General features: G+C 42.4%; 1 protein-coding gene across 4 annotated transcripts in view; it reads left to right on the plus strand.

The window, feature by feature from the left end:
- Positions 1-19,401, plus strand: part of LOC112219672 (guanine nucleotide exchange factor subunit RIC1-like) — a 77,266-nt gene that overhangs the window by 16,999 nt on the left and 40,866 nt on the right. For 2 of the 4 annotated variants that reach the window (XM_042302094.1, XM_042302095.1), the window contains exon 2: positions 4,747-4,854. The exons of 1 other annotated variant lie outside the window; for it this stretch is intronic. In XM_042302094.1, coding sequence (XP_042158028.1) covers positions 4,747-4,854 — 108 coding nt within the window. Of the gene's footprint in view, positions 1-4,746; positions 4,855-10,440; positions 10,829-19,401 lie in introns of those variants that run through there. One more of the 4 variants, XM_042302097.1, reaches the window with a different exon arrangement.

The following is a 19,401-nucleotide window of genomic DNA, read 5'->3' on the forward strand; positions in this document are numbered from 1 at the left end:
CTCGTTGTGAATCCAGCCAACATGTCAGATTTTAAAAAGGCTTTTCGGCGAAAGCATGAGAAGCTATGATCTGATAGCATGCACCCCCCCCTGAACCACCTGAACGAGTTGTAAACAAAATAATTAGCGTAGCCGGCGCTACACAAAACGCTGAAATAAAATATAAAACATGCATTACCTTTGACGAGCTTCTTTGTTGGCACTCCAATATGTCCCATAAACATCACAATTGGTCATTTTTTTTCGATTAATTCCGTCCATGTATACCCAAAATATCCATTTATAAAGCAGGTTTGATCCGGAAAAAAACAGCTTTCCAAAACACAACGTCACTACAAATCATTTCGAAAGTTGCCTATAAACGTTGCCAAAATATTTCAAACTACTTTTGTAATACAACTTTAGGTATTTTTAAACGTTAATCGATCAAATTGTAGACGGGCAAACTGTATTCGATAGAGGAAGTAAACAAAACATGCCCCTTTGTCCCTCTTGCGTAACTATCAAAAGTGTAACGATGTGCCTCTTCTTCGTTTCACCAATGATTAACTTCAACCCAATTCCAAAGACTGGTGACATCCTGTGGAAGTCGTAGGAACTGTAAAATGGGCGCTATCTAATTTCCCCTGGCAAAGATAAACTGAGGGAACTGTCAGAGGCAAAACAAATGGTTTTATTCTGAACAGTTTTTCCTTGGGGTTTTGCCTGCTACATAAGTTCTGTTATAGTCACAGACATGATTGAACCAGTTTTAGAAACTTCAGAGTGTTTTCTATCCACACCTACTAATCATATGCATATAATATATTCCTGGCATGAGTAGCAGGAATTTGAAATTGTGCACGCTATTTATCAAAAAGTGGAAATGCTGCCCCCTATCTCTAAGAAGTTAATGGGGAAAATGATTTTTTGATAAAAAAAAAAGTTTGTTTAAATTAGGGATGCACGATATATCGGTGAACATATCGGAATCGGCTGATAATAGCTAAACATGCCAACATCGGTATCGGCCGATGTCTATTTTAACGCAGATGTGCAAAACCGATGTCAAACCAGACCTCTTTTGAATCTTAATTCAGAGCAGATATTTAAAGAACAACTGCCCCCTAAAAAGAAATTAATACCTTTTGCCTATGTGGCATCAATATGAGTCACAAACATTTACACACTTAGGTTGGAGTCATTAACTCTTTTTTTTCAACCACTCCACAAATTTCTTCTTAACAAACTATAGTTTTGGCAAGTCAGAACATCTACTTTGTGCATGACACAAGTCAGTTTTCCAACAATTGTTTACAGACAGATTATTTTACTTATAATTCACTATCACAATTCTAGTGGGTCAGAAGTTTACATACACTAATTCGACTGTGCCTTTTTTAAACAGCTTGGAAAATGTCATGGCTTTAGAAGCTTTTGATAGGCTAATTGACATAATTTGAGTCAATTGGAGGTGTACCTTCAAACTCAGTGCCTCGTTGCTTGACATCATGGGAAAATCAAAGGAAATTACCCCCAATAAATTGTAGACCTCCACAAGTCTGGTTCATCCTTGGGAGCAATTTCCAAATGCCTAAAGGTACCATGCTCATCTGTACAAACAATAGTACGCAAGTATAAATGCCATGGGACCACGCAGCCGTCATACCGCTCAGAAGGAGACACGTTCTGTGTTCTAGAGATGAACGTACTTTGGTGAGAAGTGCAAATCAATCCCAGAACAACAGCAAAGGACCCTGTGAAGATGCTGGAGGAAACAGGTACAAAAGTATTTATATCCACAGTAAAACAAGTCCTATATCGACATAACCTGAAAGGCTGCTCAGCAAGGAAGAAGCCACTGCTCCAAAACCGACATAAAAAGCCAGACTATGGTTTGCAACTGCACTTGGGGACAAATATCATACTCTTTGAAGAAATCTCCTCTGGACTGATGAAACAAAAATAGAACTGTTTGGCCATAATGACCATCATAATGTTTGGATGCTTGCAAGCTGAAGAACACCCATCCCAACTGTGAAGCACGGGGGTGGCAGCATCATGTTGTGGGGGTGCTTTGCTGCAGGAGGGACTGGTGCGCTTCACAAAATAGATGTCATCATGAGGCAGGAAAATTGTGGATATACATAATGCCATTTCTGTGGAATTGCCCTTCCCAATAGTCAAATGAGCTGTCTCTGCATTCAGGTTGAATGAGGTTGGAGGTTTTTCACAAATCATTGCTAACTTCCAGTCATTGCGCTAGTGGTAGTTCTCAATTGCAACTCAGTTAGCATCTTCCTTCAAACTACACGTGTGTGTGTGTGTGTGTGTGTGTGTATATAGTATCCATGAGTGAATCTTGCTCTGGGGAAGTAGATAAAGGGCTACATTGGCAAATCCCAAAGTATCCCTTTAAAGACAAACTTTACTAAGCATCTTGAGCTAGTGTCAGATCTCGTTAAGTTCTGCCTTGAGAGGCATGGTATGCATCCCCACATTCAGCCAGGGTAAAATGTTTCATAAAGAAAGTACAAATATTTCCCTTTTATTTTTTTTCTCACGCTTCTCGCTATTAAATCTTGTTGAGGAGCAAATCGAAGGCTCCGCAGCCTGAATGGGAAATGTTTTATGTGAACAGCAGTAGAGCGGACTCCATTTAGTCGACTGGTCGATAGGCTGTTGGTCAACCGAGATTTCATTAGTCTAGCAGTCGCAAGACTTTTTGTTTTGTTCATGGTGCACAAGACACCTGTCTGATTCGCCTGTCTGTGGTCTAATCCATCGTGGAGACCACGAGGATCGCACAGTCCTTCACTCTAAGACGTGATACTGAAATTGCATATGGTTATATTATGTTAAAACAAATATGGTGCAACACTAATAAATATATTTTATAACGAATGTGCTTTCTCCCGCGTTGGTTACGGTTGCCGTCTACAGCTCTGAAACTAGATCTTCAGTGCGTCTCCCTATGTTGCTATGTCCATAATAGCAAAGTTAATCAGCATAGTGGGATTGAGAAGGAGGCGGCAGCAGCAGAGACGAGGAAACAGCCATTGTCTTAGCCTAATTGTCCACGAAAATTGAGGACAGGAAACCCCAACTTAATTAGGTCTATATTCAATAGCCTAATTGTTAAATGTAACTGGCTTTTTAAATCATCTGTATATCAACAGAAATAAGACAGATCCTGCTTCTGTTGCCTGTTTGAGTGTTTGTTTAATAGCCTAATGATTCTGTGAGCCCAAGCCTCATGCATTGGCCAAATGTCAGAGAAAGCAATTACACAGATTCTGGTTTTAATCTTTGCTATGCTGTAATAAAGGCTTTTTGAACAGACTAGTATTACTTTGAATTTTAATGTTCCAAACAGGCAGAACATTTTTATTGTAATCTAACAGCACCTGTTTGTCACACATAATATGCACGCAGCTCGTGCTCCTCCTTTTTCTTGATCTCCTTATTGTTATTACAATTGTTATGATCCTTATTAGTAGTAGTAGCCTTGTATAACCCATTGAGCTGTAGGCCTAAATGCGCATCCTGTTTAGTCTTAATGCTGTAACTTACTTAGGCCCATATTTATATTTATTTATTTATTATAGGCTACTGTATCAATTATTCGTTCATGCCATCACACAGCATAAGAGGCATTCATGCTTTGAAATCAAGCATTTAAGTTTTAAAATGAAATAAGAGCTTTCAATTAGCCTAAACAATAAATAAACCACAATTGACGAATGCATGCAACTTTTTTAGTCTGCTGTAATAAAGGCTTTATATAATCTTGTTTTTTTTCTTTGAACAGACTCTGGAAGACTTATTTAGTGTGCACACTTCTAAATGGTCAGAAAAAGTAATAATATTGCAATCTAACAGCAACACACAATTCTCATGTAACGCTTGCTCCTAGAACTTCCTTTTTATCTTGACTTTCAGTAGCTTCCACAACCAAGTCAAATGTCTTCCACAGATCTGACTTCCCCTTTCCCTCCTGAGCAACCAATAAACATTAGCCTGTTTTTAAAATTATTTTTTAAAGTTCATTTTCACGTCCTCCACATCCTTTTTGCTGTCACGTGTTACTGTGTTCGTAGTTTGTTATAACCAATTTATTGATGTGATTATGATAGACTATTGGTCACATGCATATGACGCTTTCATGTTTTTCAGGTAAGGAGAACAAGGGTTTGAGGGAACAGGGAATGTTTGGTTGTTTTCCTAAGCAAATTAGGGATTTTGGGATGAACTTTTCAGTCAAACAAGTAAGAAACACTCTGTGCTGTGGTGCCTTTATCATGCAGTAGGGAGGAGAGCAAGAATGTGCGCCAGTCACACAGGCACTAGCTGTCTTTTTTTTTTTTTTTTAACAGTGTGACCATTGGTCGATAGAACAGGGACAACTCTCGGTTGACCAAGATTTTTTGTTTGTTGGGACAGCCCTAGACTGCAGCGTATTACTGGTTGGCCACGTCAAGCCCAGACTATAGTGGAGACTCATAAAGCCCACTAGCGGCTGCCCAGGCTAATGTTACTTGTGATGTATGCCACATGGTGTGATATTTCAGGGGTTGTTCGGTTGTACTATTTTGTACGTTTCCGGCAACCATGTTGCCTGCATTCTTCAGAGCCTGCTTCATGGGACACTGACTACTGTTATTACTGTGAAACACTACAGCTGTAGACTTTATACAGGGAACATTCTAAAGTATCCTAGGATAATCTCACACAGTCTCATGCTCTGTCTTTCTCTGTCTCTTTCAGCCTAGTGTTCTGATAGTGAGCTACATAGAGTCAGTGAAGGCAGCAGCTCAGTTTGGCTTCTATCAGCAGGCCGAATGGAAGCCGGACGATTCCATGATAGCAGTGGCGGTGAGTAATGCAACTTCTCTCATCTTAGTAATAGTCTCCTCCCCTCTTTCTTGCTCACACGTCCCTTTTGCGGGCCCCCGTCATTTGTGTTGTGTGTGTGGTTCGGCCCCCAACGAAGGGTTCATTGGGTTCAGTTAGGTCATTAGTGTGTGTTCACATCCCTTGGACCCAAACGCTCACTTCCCCTGCAGTGAAATTCCAGGGGGAATTTAAGCTCCACCGCTCCAAGTCCACTTATAACCTTTTCACACGACTGAGATGAGCTGTGCTTTACGTGTTCGCCACAGTTGCTGGAACCGTGCTGGAAACGATCATGTGAAAAAGAAAATATCTGAGCCAGTACAGCAGTAGAAAGGGTCAAACTGAGAGTGAGGCTCCGACCTTCAGTCAGTCCTGCTTGTGAAGCCCATGGGGAGCCCATCTCCCTAGCCTCAAGACTGCCTGTCTGAACAGAGCTGCCTACTATAGTGTCAGTGGTGATAACAATCATTGCCTATTGCTCAAAGAGGGTGCAAGTCACAACAGTGTTGTTATTGCCTAGCCAGGCTCTGATCTTCTGCCTGCAGGCGCAACTAACAGCTTGTGTGCCTTATTAGCTAGTAGCTATAGTAGGTGGGGATTAAAGGATCCAGAAACAGCAGCTATTCTGAGAGGCTGTGGACACACACACACACACACACACACAGGAAGAATGTGTTGGAAAGGATTCCAGCTGTTTTTCTGTAAACCTTATCTCTCCGACTCTGTCCCCTAATGTGTTTCTTTCATATCATTATGACGACTGAAGCTCTGGATTTATTTGGCAGTTCTAACAGAGCAGAATAGTGAACAAAGTTGCTGGCCCGGTGCCAATGGGAGCCCAGTTCAAGTCATTCTGTTCTTCCTATTGGCTCTGGCCTGTCAAGCGACCTTCCTACAGGGGCATGTATTTGTATGTGCCCGGTTCAGACGAGGGCACTGGCAGACCCACAGAGGAAGGTACTGCAGTCCAGGGTCACAAGGCCTATTGGGCCATTATTCATAAAGGTGTTTTTAATGTGGTTAAGTCTAATCTTGTCTCGCTCGACGCTGCCAGGATGAGCGCAAAGATTATTGGTGGAATAGAAAAAGCTACTTTTTGTTTTGGTTCTTTTTTTGTCCCTGAGGCTTGTTTGATTTTAGGATGGATTTACTGTGAATATTTTAAATTTATCGGCCAAACATGGTTTTGTAATTGTATTAAGATTTTAAGGCGAAAATAATTAACAAATTGACTCCTAAGATCACTCTTGATACTTTCTTGGCCAAAATTAGCTCATGTAAAAATGACTTAATTACTAATGTTATGTTTATGTATTTTGTTCTTTGCATATGCATATTACATTTTCTGACCTCCATTAAAGTCTTTCAAAACTAAGTTTGTAATCATCGGCCTGAACAAGAATTTGGTTCTTCTTAATTTAGTCAGCTGAACTTCCTACCACTTTACTTTTAGTTCTACTGCTGAAAACTCCCATCTTGGTTGTTGAGGGAAACCGGTCATAGTGCAGAACACTCCTGGTGCAGTTCTAGGTGTGCTGCTCACCGCGGTGCTTTATTCTGTCCCTTTGTTTCCATTGTTGCTCAGGTTCTAGTTCCAGCACCGCTGCAATATTGATTTTGTAGTAGGTAGGCCTAGACACGGTCGGTGAATGAATGACCTCAACAGAATGGAATGTCGTTGTTTCCTATGAAACATTTCAAAGATGTGTTGCGTAAGGATAAAGACTTCGTACATCGGTTCCAATAACAATGTGAGAACCTTTTTATTTATTTTTTATGTTGTCTTCACTGAGTCTAGAGACCCGGACTGTGACTGCCGTTGTTTTGTAACCAGTGATACCTGCTGACCCTGGTCGATCTGTTGATCGGCACAGCGGCTTTAAGAAAGAAACTGGAGCTCTGAGTTTCCGTTCGGGCTGTCGCCAAGGCAACGGGCGTCTGGAGTTTCACAAGTGGAGCGTACATTTCAGGACGGCATGGGGGACCTGCGTTGGTACATGTCACACGCTGTCACAACAAACCTGCCAGGGAGGGGGTTGGGAGGAATGAGCAGGGGCAAGGCCAAGAACGGTCTGCCGTTGCATCCCAAATGGCACCCTATTTCCTATAGAGTGCACTACTTTTGACCTGAGCCTGGGCTCTGGTCAAAAGTAGTGCACTATGTAGGGAATAGGGTGCCATTTGGGAGACAACCTGTCTGCTTGCTAAAAGCCCTATCTTGTTTACTTACCCCTGCTCTGAGACGACGACTACCACATGGTCAGTTATTGAGGTGTTTTTATTTGTGATGGAATATTAGTTACACAGTATCCTAACTGCAGCTAATCCTCTAAATCCCCCGTGTCAACGCAAATGTGTGTGTTACTGACTGGAGCTTAATTACACCAAGACGGTCTAGCCAGAACTAACTTCCACTCTTAACATAATTGCCTCCAGGCAGATGGTTTCAATTCAGGCAGAAATGAAAGATGGAAGTAGCTGATGTGGTTGAATTCCTTCTGATGTTTGATTTCTGACTTTAGTGACTTTTGGCCTGAGCATTGAGTAAGTGAAAGAACTCGCCACGCAACTAGACTCAAGTCCCCACCTAAACTCCGGTGCTGAGCTATCTTGGAGACAGGAGTGTGTATGACAGCATACAGGCACTATACTCACGTCTCCACTTGACCCTCTGGTCATGGGCTGGGGGTTACAAGACAAGAGTGTGTGAAGCTATGAAGCTTTTAGGTAACTGACCCAGTCCCCCTCTGTTTCTATTTTTAACCTCTGCATCTGCTCCCTCTGTTGTGTTTGGCTCGTTGGGCCTGATGGTTTTTGCACATTCCTAGCGTTCATCCATGAGGGATTTGGCTCTTGTGGAAGTAGAAACGGACAGTCCTGGCCAGGAGGACATGTTAGTTAGAGGCTCTCTCCTAAAAGCCTCCACCTTCCTCGTAGTGAAAATATTTATACGCTCCGACTGAACATTCCGTTTCAGTTTGGATGGGAAAACGTTTCCTTGGCTTGGCGTTGGTTTCACTTGACTCTCCTGTCTATTGCGAGTCCATGACCCTGAATCACACTCTGTTGCAGATGCATTCATAATATCTTGTCTTCAAGGTTGGACATTGTTTTGGGACAAACAGACCATCGCTGAACCTTTGTTTGAGTCAAGTGAGTAAGGCGTGATGACCGAAGCTTTGAGACCAGTGAGGCATGAGGACTCCAAGCCAAAGGTTATCTAAATACACAGATCCCTGTACATCATAAAATAGATTTTAATGCAGCCTTTAGCTACCTAAAATGTCACACTGAACTTTCAGTGAAAAGGTTCGGACTCTTCCAGAGAACAGACGTCTGCTGAACTGAAGTAAAGTCTTCATGCTCAAGTTCTCTTTAGTCCCTGTCGATTTACTTGCCTTAATACAGTGGAGATATTTGATGATCCCTTGACTTTCCTCTGCGCGTTTCTGCTTTCTTGACCGCTCATTTATTTTTCTCGTGGTTGTGACCTTGCAAATCTTATTCCCCCTCCCCCAACCCTGAGGTAAAGTTCAGGATGAAAACATCCAAAGAGGTGTGTTTCTCAAGCTGAAATGTCCTCTTGCAGAAAGAATACAGGCCAATTGTTTTCAAATCGGCTCTCTTGCAGTTTCCACACTGTCTTATCTAGAGTAACTAGGCCAATATGAGTGAACTCGAAGACTCAATTTGTTTTTCGACCGTCTCTTGTATGAATTAATTCAGCACACGAAATAAGCTGACTCGAACAATGCAGTCACTATATCCTAATTGTGTGCAAATGTGTACTTTTACCTTCAAGCTGTATTGAGAGTGAAGAATGAGTTGGCTGGCTTCTGGCTGAGCTTTCAAGTACAATTTTTGAAATGTATTTTTTTATCTGTAACATGAGAGATTAAAAACTGCTGACTTTAGATGTTTTGTCTGAAAACCCTGTGCCATTTACATTCCAGGTGCAACAGAGCATGAGATGGCTGGTCACAACCCCTTCTCTCTCCCACCCTTCTTCCCTACTCTCACCCAGATCCACCTTCCCTAGTCAGTCTCTGAGATAGGCCTATACTTTCAGTGCCTTCAGAAAGTATTCTCACCCCTTGACTTTTTCTATATTTTGTCTTACAACCTGAATTTTAAAATGATTCAATTAAAAATTGTCACTGGCCTATGCACAACACCCCATAACATCCAGTGGAATTACGTTTTTAGATATTGTTTTTTACAAATTAATAAAAGATGAAATGTCTTGACCATAAATATTCAACCCCTTTTGTTATGACAAGCCTTTAAGTGAATGAGTAAAAATGTGCTTAAAAAGTCACGTAAGTTGTGTGGACTCACTCTGTGTAGTAATAGTCTGAATGTTTTCATCTTCCAACAACTACCTCGTCTCTGTACCCACACATATACAATTATTTGTAAGGTCCCTCAGTCGAGCAGTGAATTTTAAACACTGATTCAACCACAAGGAGGTTTTCCGATGCCTCGCAAAGAAGGGGACTTATTGGTAGATAATAAGAAAAAAAGAAGTGGACATTATCTGTTTGAGCATGGTGAAGTTATTAATTACACTTTGGGTGGTGTAGCAATACGCCCAGTCACTACAAAGATACAGGCGTCCTTCCTAACTCAGTTCCCGTAGAGGAAGGAAACCACTCAGGGATTTCACCACGAGGCCAAGGGTGACTTTAAAACAGTTAAGGAGTTCCGTGGCTGTGATGGGAGAAAATTGAGGATGGATCAATAACATGGTAGATATGCCACACTACTAACCTAATTGAGTGACAGAGTGGAAAGAAGTAAGTCTCTACAGGGAAAAAAAAAAAGTAATACTGCAAAATGTGGCAAAGAAATTAACTTTTTGTTCAAAGTTATGTTTGGGGCAAATCCAAAACAACACATCACTGAGTACTACTCTTCATATTTTCAAGCATGGCGGTGGCTGCATCATGTTATGGATATGTTTAAAGCCCAAGGCCAAATCTACACCAGAGTTGCTTACCAAGACATTAAATGTTCCTAAATGGACTAGTTGGCTTTGACTTAAATCGGCTTGAAAATCTATGGCCAGACTTGAGCATTTTTTAAAAAGAATAATGGGCAAAAATTGTAGAATCCAGGTGTGCAAAGCTCTAAGACTTACCTAGAAAGACTCACTGCTGTACTTGCCGCCAAAGGGGCTTCTAGAAAGTATCGACTCGGGTGTCAATACTTATGTAAATGAGATTTTCTGTATTTCATTTTCAATAAATGTACTGGCATTTCTAAAAACATGTTTTCATTGTCAATATGGGGTATTGTGATGTGTGAGAACCCAAACCTATTTAATCCATTTTCAATTCAGGCTGAACAAGTATAGGGGTATTAATACTTTCTGAAAGCACTGTAAACCCCTGCTTGTCTGGCCATATCGACAAATACACCGGACTAGGAACCTTGGTCTTACCTGGGTATTTTTAGGGAAATAGGAAAGGGGATAGAAAGTCAGTTGCACAACTGAATGTATTCAAACGAAATGTGTCTTCCGCATTTAACCCAGCCTTGATCAACGTCGTCGGCGCCCGGGGAGCAGTTGTTGTAATGGTTAACTGCCTTGCTCAAGGGCAGAACGGCAACATTTCTCACCTTTTGGTTATTGTCCCAATGCTCTAACCGCTCGGCTACCTACCTAATCATCACTGCTTGTCTGGCTATTTGTCTAACTATAACACCCGGTTATAGTACAGCCACGGTCTGTCTTTTTACCCGGAGGAGTGTTTTTCTCAGAGAAGGGCTGGAAGTGAAACTCAAACGGAACTCCCTGCCCCCCTCTGTTATGGAGTGTTGAGACTCAGGGACGCATAGCCCTGCTGGAAACCCCAAATTGGAGGAGAGCAGACCAAAGCTCCCAGGAGGGACAACGTAATCGCACCAGGCCCAGGCAAAGTATATCTTTAGGAGAGGGAGAAAGGAAAAAGTAAGCTGTGTGGAGGGGGGGTGGGGTTCTTGTCTCCATTTCATAATTTTCTGTGTTTTGTTTTTTCCTTTATTCTGTGTTCAGTGTGTTTCTGTTACTCTCAACTGTCTGACCACAATTTGGCTCATAAAACAGGATTTGCAATGATCATGAGAACAGTGAGGAATCAGCCCAGAGCGCCAAATTCAAATAAATTACTATAAAAATCTAACTTACATTAAATTACACATGCAAGATAGCAAATTAAAGCTACACTTGTTGTGAATCCAGCCAACATGTCAGATTTCAAAAAGGCTTTTCGGCGAAAGCAAACAATGCTATTATCTGAGGATAGCACCTCCGAAAACAAAGAGAAACCATATTTCAACCCTGCAGGCGCGACACAAAACGCATAAATAAAAATATAATTTATGCCTGACGAGCTTCTTTTGTTGGCACTCCAATATGTCCCATAAACATCACAAATGGTCCTTTTGTTTGATTAATTCTGTCTATATCCAAAATGTCCATTTATTTGGCGCGTTTGATCCAGAAAAACACCGGTTCCATTTTTTTATGTAAATAAATGATAAAATTGAAGACTGGATGATCTGTGTTCAATACAGGAAGAAAACAAACTGAAGCTAGCTTTCTGGTCACGCTCCTCTATCTAATAGTACACTTCAAATGACCCTCGTTCAAGATTGCCGTACTTCTTCATTACACAAAGGAATAACCTCAACCAATTTCTAAAGACTGACGTCCAGTGGAAGCGATAGGAAATGCAAGAAGGTCCCTTAGAAATCTGGATTGCCAATGAAAACCCATTGAAAGAGTGACCTCATCTTAATGGTTTGTCCTCGGTGTTTCACCTGCTAAATAAGTTATGTTATACTCACAGACATGATTCAAACAGTTTTTGAAACTTCAGAGTGTTTTCTATCCAAATCCACTAATAATATGCATATCTTATCTTCTGGGGATAAGTAGCAGGCAGTTGAATTTGGGCATGCATTTCATCCGGATGTGAAAACACTGCCCCCTGTCACCAAGAAGTTAACAGGCACCGCATCGATTATATGCAACGCAGGACAAGCTAGATAAACTAGTAATATCATCAACCATGTGTAGTTAACTAGTGATTATGTTAAGATGGATTGTTTTTTTTTTATAAGATATGTTTAATGCTAGCTAGCAACTTACCTTGGCTCCTTGGTGCACTCGCGTAACTGGTGTTTAGCCTGCCACGCCGTCTCCTCGTGGTGTGCAATGTAATCAGCCATAAATGCAGATTACCCATTTGTTATGAAAACTTAAAATCGGCCATGCCGATTAATCGGTTGACCTCTAGTTCTTATGCACGACGCAAAGCGGAGTGTCCGGATACAGCCCTTAGCCGTGGTATACTGGCCATATGCCACGACCCCCAAGGTGCCTTATTGCTATTGTAAACTGTGTACCAATGTAATTAGAGCAGTACAAATACATGTTTTGTTATACCCAGGGAATACGGTCTGACATACCACGGCTGTCAGCCAAATTTGCATGCAGGACTCGAACCACAGTTTCTAATCAACGTTAGAGAATAGACTACAGAGATGAGAATTGACAACATTCCGATTCCAGAGTTCTGCTGTGATCTGTAATAAATATGTTACTGCTAAGTGATGTACTAATTAGCCTGCTGTCAATATCTTTGAGGAGTGGGGAAATGCAATATTAGGAAGGTGTTCGTAAAGTTTGGTATGCTCAAAAAAAGAAAGGCTGTTAGCTGCAGGTCTCTGTGAGATAGAAGCCCTGGAGAAGAGTAGGTGGCCTTCCTCACAGCACACACATCGAGCTCGCTGCCATCCAGGACCTCTATACCAAGCAGTTTCAGAAGATTTCACTATTGTGTACACCTGGTGTTTAGGAAATGTGCCAAAATGTGATTTTGATTTGACACATGCAAAACACAAACACACACACTGTTATCTACCCAGTGGGAGGAAGAACCCCCTCTTTATTGAGGATCCTGTACCCACTTAGCAATTGCAGACGGCACCTTTTTAGCCCACAGCATCGTGCCCTTGGCTGAGGCACAACACCAAGAAGGCCTTTCAGTTCTGTTTTCTCAACAATGTAGCCGGTCAGCTTGATAAAATAACAAAACAGAAAGCAAGGCCGTTTTGCCAGAACCAGATATATTCTTTGAGGTAGGCTAGTTGCAAGCTGCAATATAACTTACTTGACGACCCGACCAAATTCCCATAGAAATAGATGTTTATAGATCATTCTCATTTGAAAGCAGGTCTAAGAAGCGGTAGTTATGTTATATGTGCGCTATTTCTATGCTTCCCATTTTTGAGTTATGTTTTTATGTCTTTTGGTTTTGTACACCAGTTGAAAATAAATAAAATATTTTTGAGGGGAAAATATACTGTATTTCAGAGGTTTAGATGTTAGTGATTCTCTACAGTTGTCACAAACGGAAATTACACAAACTATTTGAATTTTAGCAACCAGGAAATGGTGGAGGCGGAGCAGTTTCTCCATATTGCACCTTTTTAACTGTTGCTGCCAAAATACCATCGTTGTCTTTGTAGAATTATCTATGTCTAACATGCATTTCCAAGGTAGCTGTTTAGAGGCTAGCTACTATTGTGAAAGATGTTAAGTGTTTGAAGGGGGACCTTTGATGCTCAAGATTAGGATCCTCACAGGTGCTGCTGTCCATGTTTGTATCTGTGTATTTGAGACACGAGTACTATTCCTGTTTATAACATGCTCAAGCTCTTTTGATAGACGAGTTTATTACGAGAGCTCATTTTGGCTCCCAACAAGCAGTAAGACTGAACGTTAAATGAATGAACACATTGAACGTGCTTAGAAGGAGCCAACGATCAGTTGTGTGTTTGCATGAAATGTGTAAATGCAACAAAGTCAAACATATGTTTAAAAAAAAAATTTAAATACTTTTTTAAAAAGTATTTTCCACAGTAAGTTTTTAATTTTTTTTTTATATATTTTGTTTTTTTGCATAGTTAGATTGAGTCAGTTTAGTTTCACACAGTCCACCATGTCTCAGCTCAGCTGCAGTGCTGGCTGGTTAGCTCAGATAGGCCTGAAATATCTGCACTGCGTTTTCAATTTGAGGAAATGGTTATTATAATAACTAGGCCATCTGATGAGACTGAGGAGCCTGCTGTGAGCATTCACACTATTTATATACTCCCCCTTTTGAATGTGATGAAGTGCTTTTCTTAAGTAATAACTAACTGGAAGTGTTGGGCCTGCTTTTCAGTGTGCAGAATATTTGTCTGACGAGGAGTCACAGTTAAAGGTTTGAGTGTGCATGTGCAAGTGTATTGTGACTTACTTAAATGTAGGTAATGAAATGTAAATAGTTTTCTATGGCAACTACTCTCTCTTCAACCGAGTTTTTAATAGATGTTTTCTCTTCCATCTCCTCTCCTGTAGGACTAATAAACTCAGCAAAAAAAGAAACGTCCTCTCATTGTCAACTGCATTTATTTTCACCAAACTTAACGTGTAAATATTTTTATGCACATAACACGATTCAACAACTGAAACCAGCTGAACAAGTTCCACGGACATGTGACTAACAGAAATGTAATAATGTGTCCCTGAACAAAGGGGGGTCAAAATCAAAAGTAACAGTCAGTATCTGGTGTGGCCACCAGCTGCATTAAGTACTGCAGTGCATCTCCTCCTCATAGACTGCACCATATTTGCCAGTTCTTACTGTGAGATGTTACCCCACTCTTCCACCAAGGCACCTGCAAGTTCCTGGACATTTCTGGGGGGAACGACCCTCACCCTCCGATCCAACAGGTCCCAGACCTGCTCAATGGGATTGAGATCCGGGTTCTTCGCTGGCCATGGCAGAACACTGACATTCCTGTCTTGCAGGAAATCACGCACAGAACAAGCAGTATGGCTGGTGGCATTGTCGTGCTGGAGGGTCATTTCAGGAGGAGCCTGCAGGAAGGGTACCAGATGAGGGAGGAGGATGTCTTCCCTGTAATGCACAGCGTTGAGATTTTTTGCAATGACAACAAGCTCAGTCCGATGATGCTGTGACACACCGCCCCAGACCATGACGGACCCTCCACCTCCAAATCGATCCCGCTCCAGAGTACAGGCCTCGGTGTAACAATCATTCCTTCGACGATAAACGCGATTCCGACCATCACCCCTGGTGAGACACAACCGCGACTCGTCAGTGAAGAGGACCTGCCTTACAACAGGCCTACGAGCCCTCAGTCCAGCCTCTCTCAGCCTGAGCACTGATGGAGGGATTGTGCGTTCCTGGTATAACTCGGGCAGTTGTTGTTGCCACCTGTCCCGCAGGTGTGATCTTCGGATGTGCCGATCCTGTGCAAGTGTTGTTACACGAGGTCTGCCACTGCGAAGACTATCAGCTGTCCGTCCTGTCTCTCTGTAGGGCTGTCTTAGGCGTCTCACAGTATGGACATTGCAATTTGTTGCCCTGGCCACATCTGCAGTCCTCATGCCTCCTTGCAGCATGCCTAAGGCACGTTCACGCAGATGAGCAGGGACCCTGGGCATCGTTCTTTTGGTGTTTTTCAGAGTCAGTAGAAAGGCCTCTATAGTGTCCTAAGTTTTCATAACTGTGACCTTAATTGCCACCCGTCTGTAAACTGTTAGTGTCTTAACGACCGTTCCACAGGTGCATGTTCATTAATTGTTCATGGTTCATTGAACAAGCATGGGAAACAGTGTTTAAACCCTTTAGAATGAAGATCTGTGAAGTTATTTGGATTTTTTACTAATTATCTTTGAACGACAGGGTCCTGAAAAAGGGATGTCCCCGTCCCCCCCCCCTTTTTTTTTGTTTCAGAGTTTACATATTCAACCCGAGATATAAAAATGAACCATTCAGAACTCCATGTTCTACAAGTGTCAACATATTCAACAGGGAAAAAGTCTGATAGGATAGCCTACATGTAGCTGGAGTAAGTCTGACTGTCGGGCCCTTTTGTTTCTGCTGTCCTGTCACCCAGGCAACCACATCCATCCCTGCGGTCCAGCTCATCCTGAACATTTCTTGTAGCTGGTCCAGTAACTGTATAGATTTAATTTAACCACCGCTCTATATTTTCAACACAGCCCTGCTATGTTCTCATCAAAAAATGGTCCTCTTTGACCGTCATGTGGAGATGTTTGGCGATTCACACATTCGCTCTCATCGTTTTCATATGCAAAATCATTCCTACGTAATGTCCATGAAGTCATGTCCCAGCCATGTTTTTACCATCTGTATTTCCACTGTCATCATGCAGCAGGAGCCTACAGGCTCTGTAGGGTTGGGGTCAATTCCAATTTAAATTCCAGTCAATTCAGAAAGCAAACCCAATTCCACATGTTCCTAATTGAAAAGCATGGAATTTCAGTGTATGGAATTGACCCCAACCCTGCTATAGAGTGACAGAGTAGAAGCGACTGCCACTAACATAATACCATTTTAACACTACAGAGCAGAGCCAAACCAAGCCGAGGCACTGTACTGGGCTGGTTACGCGTCCGCCAAAGTTGTTGGAATGTTCAAAAATAATATTAGTGCCAGCAAGTTGGCGCAATAGTGTTAAGCGTGAGTCTGTCACTAGCAGGCTTGATTCTGCTCTCATCCAGGCCTCGCTGTCACTCAGCTGTCACTCAGCCAGCTGTCACTCACTAAGGCAGCATGCGTTCTTCCCTCATCCGCACAGAGTCACAGGGTGAACTCTCAAAGTTCAGACACTGACTGCTCTTCCAAAAATATGTCCCGTCTTACTTTGCATGTCCAAAAATATGTGGACACCTGCTCGTCGAACATATCATTCATATGTAGTTGGTCCCCCCTTTGCTGCTATAACAGCCTCTACTCTTCTGGGAAGGCTTTCTGCTAGATGTTGGAACATTGCTGCGGGAACTTGCTTCCATTCAGCCACGAGCATTAGTGAGGTCGGGCACTGATGTGCGATTAGGCCAGGCTCGCAGTCGGGGTTACAATTAATCTCAAGGGTGTTCGATGGGGTTGAGGTTGGGGCACTGTGAAGGCCAGTCAAGTTCTTCCACACCGATCTCGACAAACCATTTCTGTATGGTCTTCTCTTTGTGCACGGGGGCATTGTCATACAGGAAAGGGCCATCCCCAAACTGTTGCCACAAAGTTGGGAGCGCAGAGTCGTCGAGACTGTCATTGTATGATGTAGCGTTAAGATTTCCCTTCACTAGAACTAAAGGGCCTGAACCACAAAAAATCCCCAGAGCATTATTCCTCTTCCACCAAACTTGACAGTTGGCATTATGCGTTTGGGCAGGTAGCATCCTGTCAAACCCAGATTTGTCCGTCGGACTGCCAGATGAAGCTTGATTCAGCACTCCAGAGAATGCGTTTCCACTGCTCCGGAGTTCAATGGCGGCGAGCTATAAAGCACACCGGCCAACGCTTAGCATTGCACATGGTGATCTTAGGCCTGTGTGCGGCTGCTCGGACATGGAAACCCATTTCACGAGGAAGCAACATAACTCGGTAGTAAGTGTTACAGCAATTTTTACGTTCTTCATCACTTGGCGGTCCTGTTCTGTGAGCTTGTGTGGCCTACCACTTCGCAGCTGAGCCTTTGTTGCTCCTATACTTTTCCACTTCATAATAACAGCATTTACAGTTGACCGGGGCCGCTCTAGCAGGGCAGAAATTTGACAAACTAACTTGTTGGAAAGGTGGCTTTATATGACGGTGCCATGTTGAAATCACTGAGTTCTCCAGTATGGCTATTCTACTGACAATGTTTGTCTATGGAGGTTGCATGGCTGTGTGCTCGATTTATATACACCTGTCAGCAACCGGTGTGGCTGAAATAGCCAATTCCACTAATTTGAAGGGATGTCCACATACTTTTGGCCATGTAGTGTGTAGCTATCTCTTTCTCTCTCCTCTTCTATACTCTCTCGCTCTCTCCTTTTTCCAGCCCAGACTCTATTTTCAGACTCTATTTTTTTTGTCTCTTATTGCTCTGCTCTCTGAGTAATGCTTGGCTTTGTTTCTGCCAAACACCAGATCAAAGCTACATGGACTCTGGCTGCTCTGTTTGTTGTCATGGACAGTTCTTTCCTTTTCAATACTTATTTTTCCAAAGAATTTCTCTAGCTTTTCTTTCATAACAGCTTTGCCTCTAGCATTGCTAGTGTCACTAAATCACTTACTCCAACCAGGCTTTTACTGAAATGTCATATTTAATTATGGAACTAGTTTTACTTCCTCCCCCACATCTCCATGGAGACAGCTGTGTAATTGTATGGCTCTGTTGTTGTTTTGGTTATTCTTTATTGGATGCTCCTTAGTCTGGTCCCAGATCGATGTTGTCCTGCCAACAGTCGTAACAATGACTGTAGGAGTTGGCAAAATGGCACGGACAGATCTGATACCAAGCTAGATACACCCCAGTCTAAGTTTAGCTGTTTTTGGCCGTGGAAAGAAATACAGAACTCATCTAAGAGTTGTTTTTGTCAAATGTATACACGGAAAAGCTTTAGCAAGACTAACATTAGACGATTTAGGTATCTGTATGCTTCTGTGGTAAGCTGTACATGAAATATGGTCCTTCATTTCGAAATTTGACCCTTTTTTTTTTCCTTTTTCCCTGTCATAAACAGCTGTTCCTTTTTCAGTTCTAGAGGTTGACACATTGAATGACCAACAGTCTGTGAAATGAGTGTCAGATTGAAGCGTTGTTTGTTTTTAAGAGTAGGCCAAGAACCATGTGTATGCTAATCCAGCCTTAATGACTATACCAGAGCCCAGTTTGGCTACAGATCTCTTTCTTTCTCTCTCGGTCTCTGTCTCTGGTTTTATAGTACTCTAGCCTACTTATTGCTCCAGCTGGTGTTGCCTGTGGGGAATGAGTCAAATTTCTCACCTCATTATATTTCGTTAGTACGTGGCACGCCATTTTGGTTGCCACACTGTGTGGAAATGTCGGGGTACTCCAAGTACCCTTTGACTGTTTGGGGTTCCTTGAGGTTAGGCTACAACGTTAGTTCAGTAAGTGCCGTGCACTGCGAATGCCATTCACTGACTGACTGACGGTATCACGTGTCGCTGATGCCTCGGACTTCAGGCTCAAGTTTACTGCGAGCGTCTTTTTGTGAACTTGTGGTGTGCAAATGAACAGGCAAGTCAGGAACTGGACAACTGTTAAACATGAAATTAAAAGTGTGTGCATTTAGGCGTGTATAGGCCTATCTCTATTTACTGTGCCCCTTGATGCCCCGAAGCTTGTTAGGAAAAAAAACTCCCCTTATTCTAGGTTAAACTTTCTCTGGTCTGAAGTATTTTCCTGTTTCGACTGCCCTTGCAAGACAGGCAAGCAAGGCCAGGGGCGCTGAAAAGGAGCGCTCCCTCGCCTATCTGATAATAATGACAGGTCTGAACAGTGGTGGCTGGGGGTGGAGCGAGATGTTTTCTGAATACAGCAGGCTGGATGTAATAACACACCAAACCACAGTCCCTCTCTGATGGATCAGGGTGGATCTCAAGCATGACCAAGGCCACACCTTACTCATGAATAATGTGTCTCTTTTCTGCT

This window comes from Oncorhynchus tshawytscha, linkage group LG20 (genome assembly GCF_018296145.1).
Source record: "Oncorhynchus tshawytscha isolate Ot180627B linkage group LG20, Otsh_v2.0, whole genome shotgun sequence".
Taxonomy (NCBI): domain Eukaryota; kingdom Metazoa; phylum Chordata; class Actinopteri; order Salmoniformes; family Salmonidae; genus Oncorhynchus; species Oncorhynchus tshawytscha.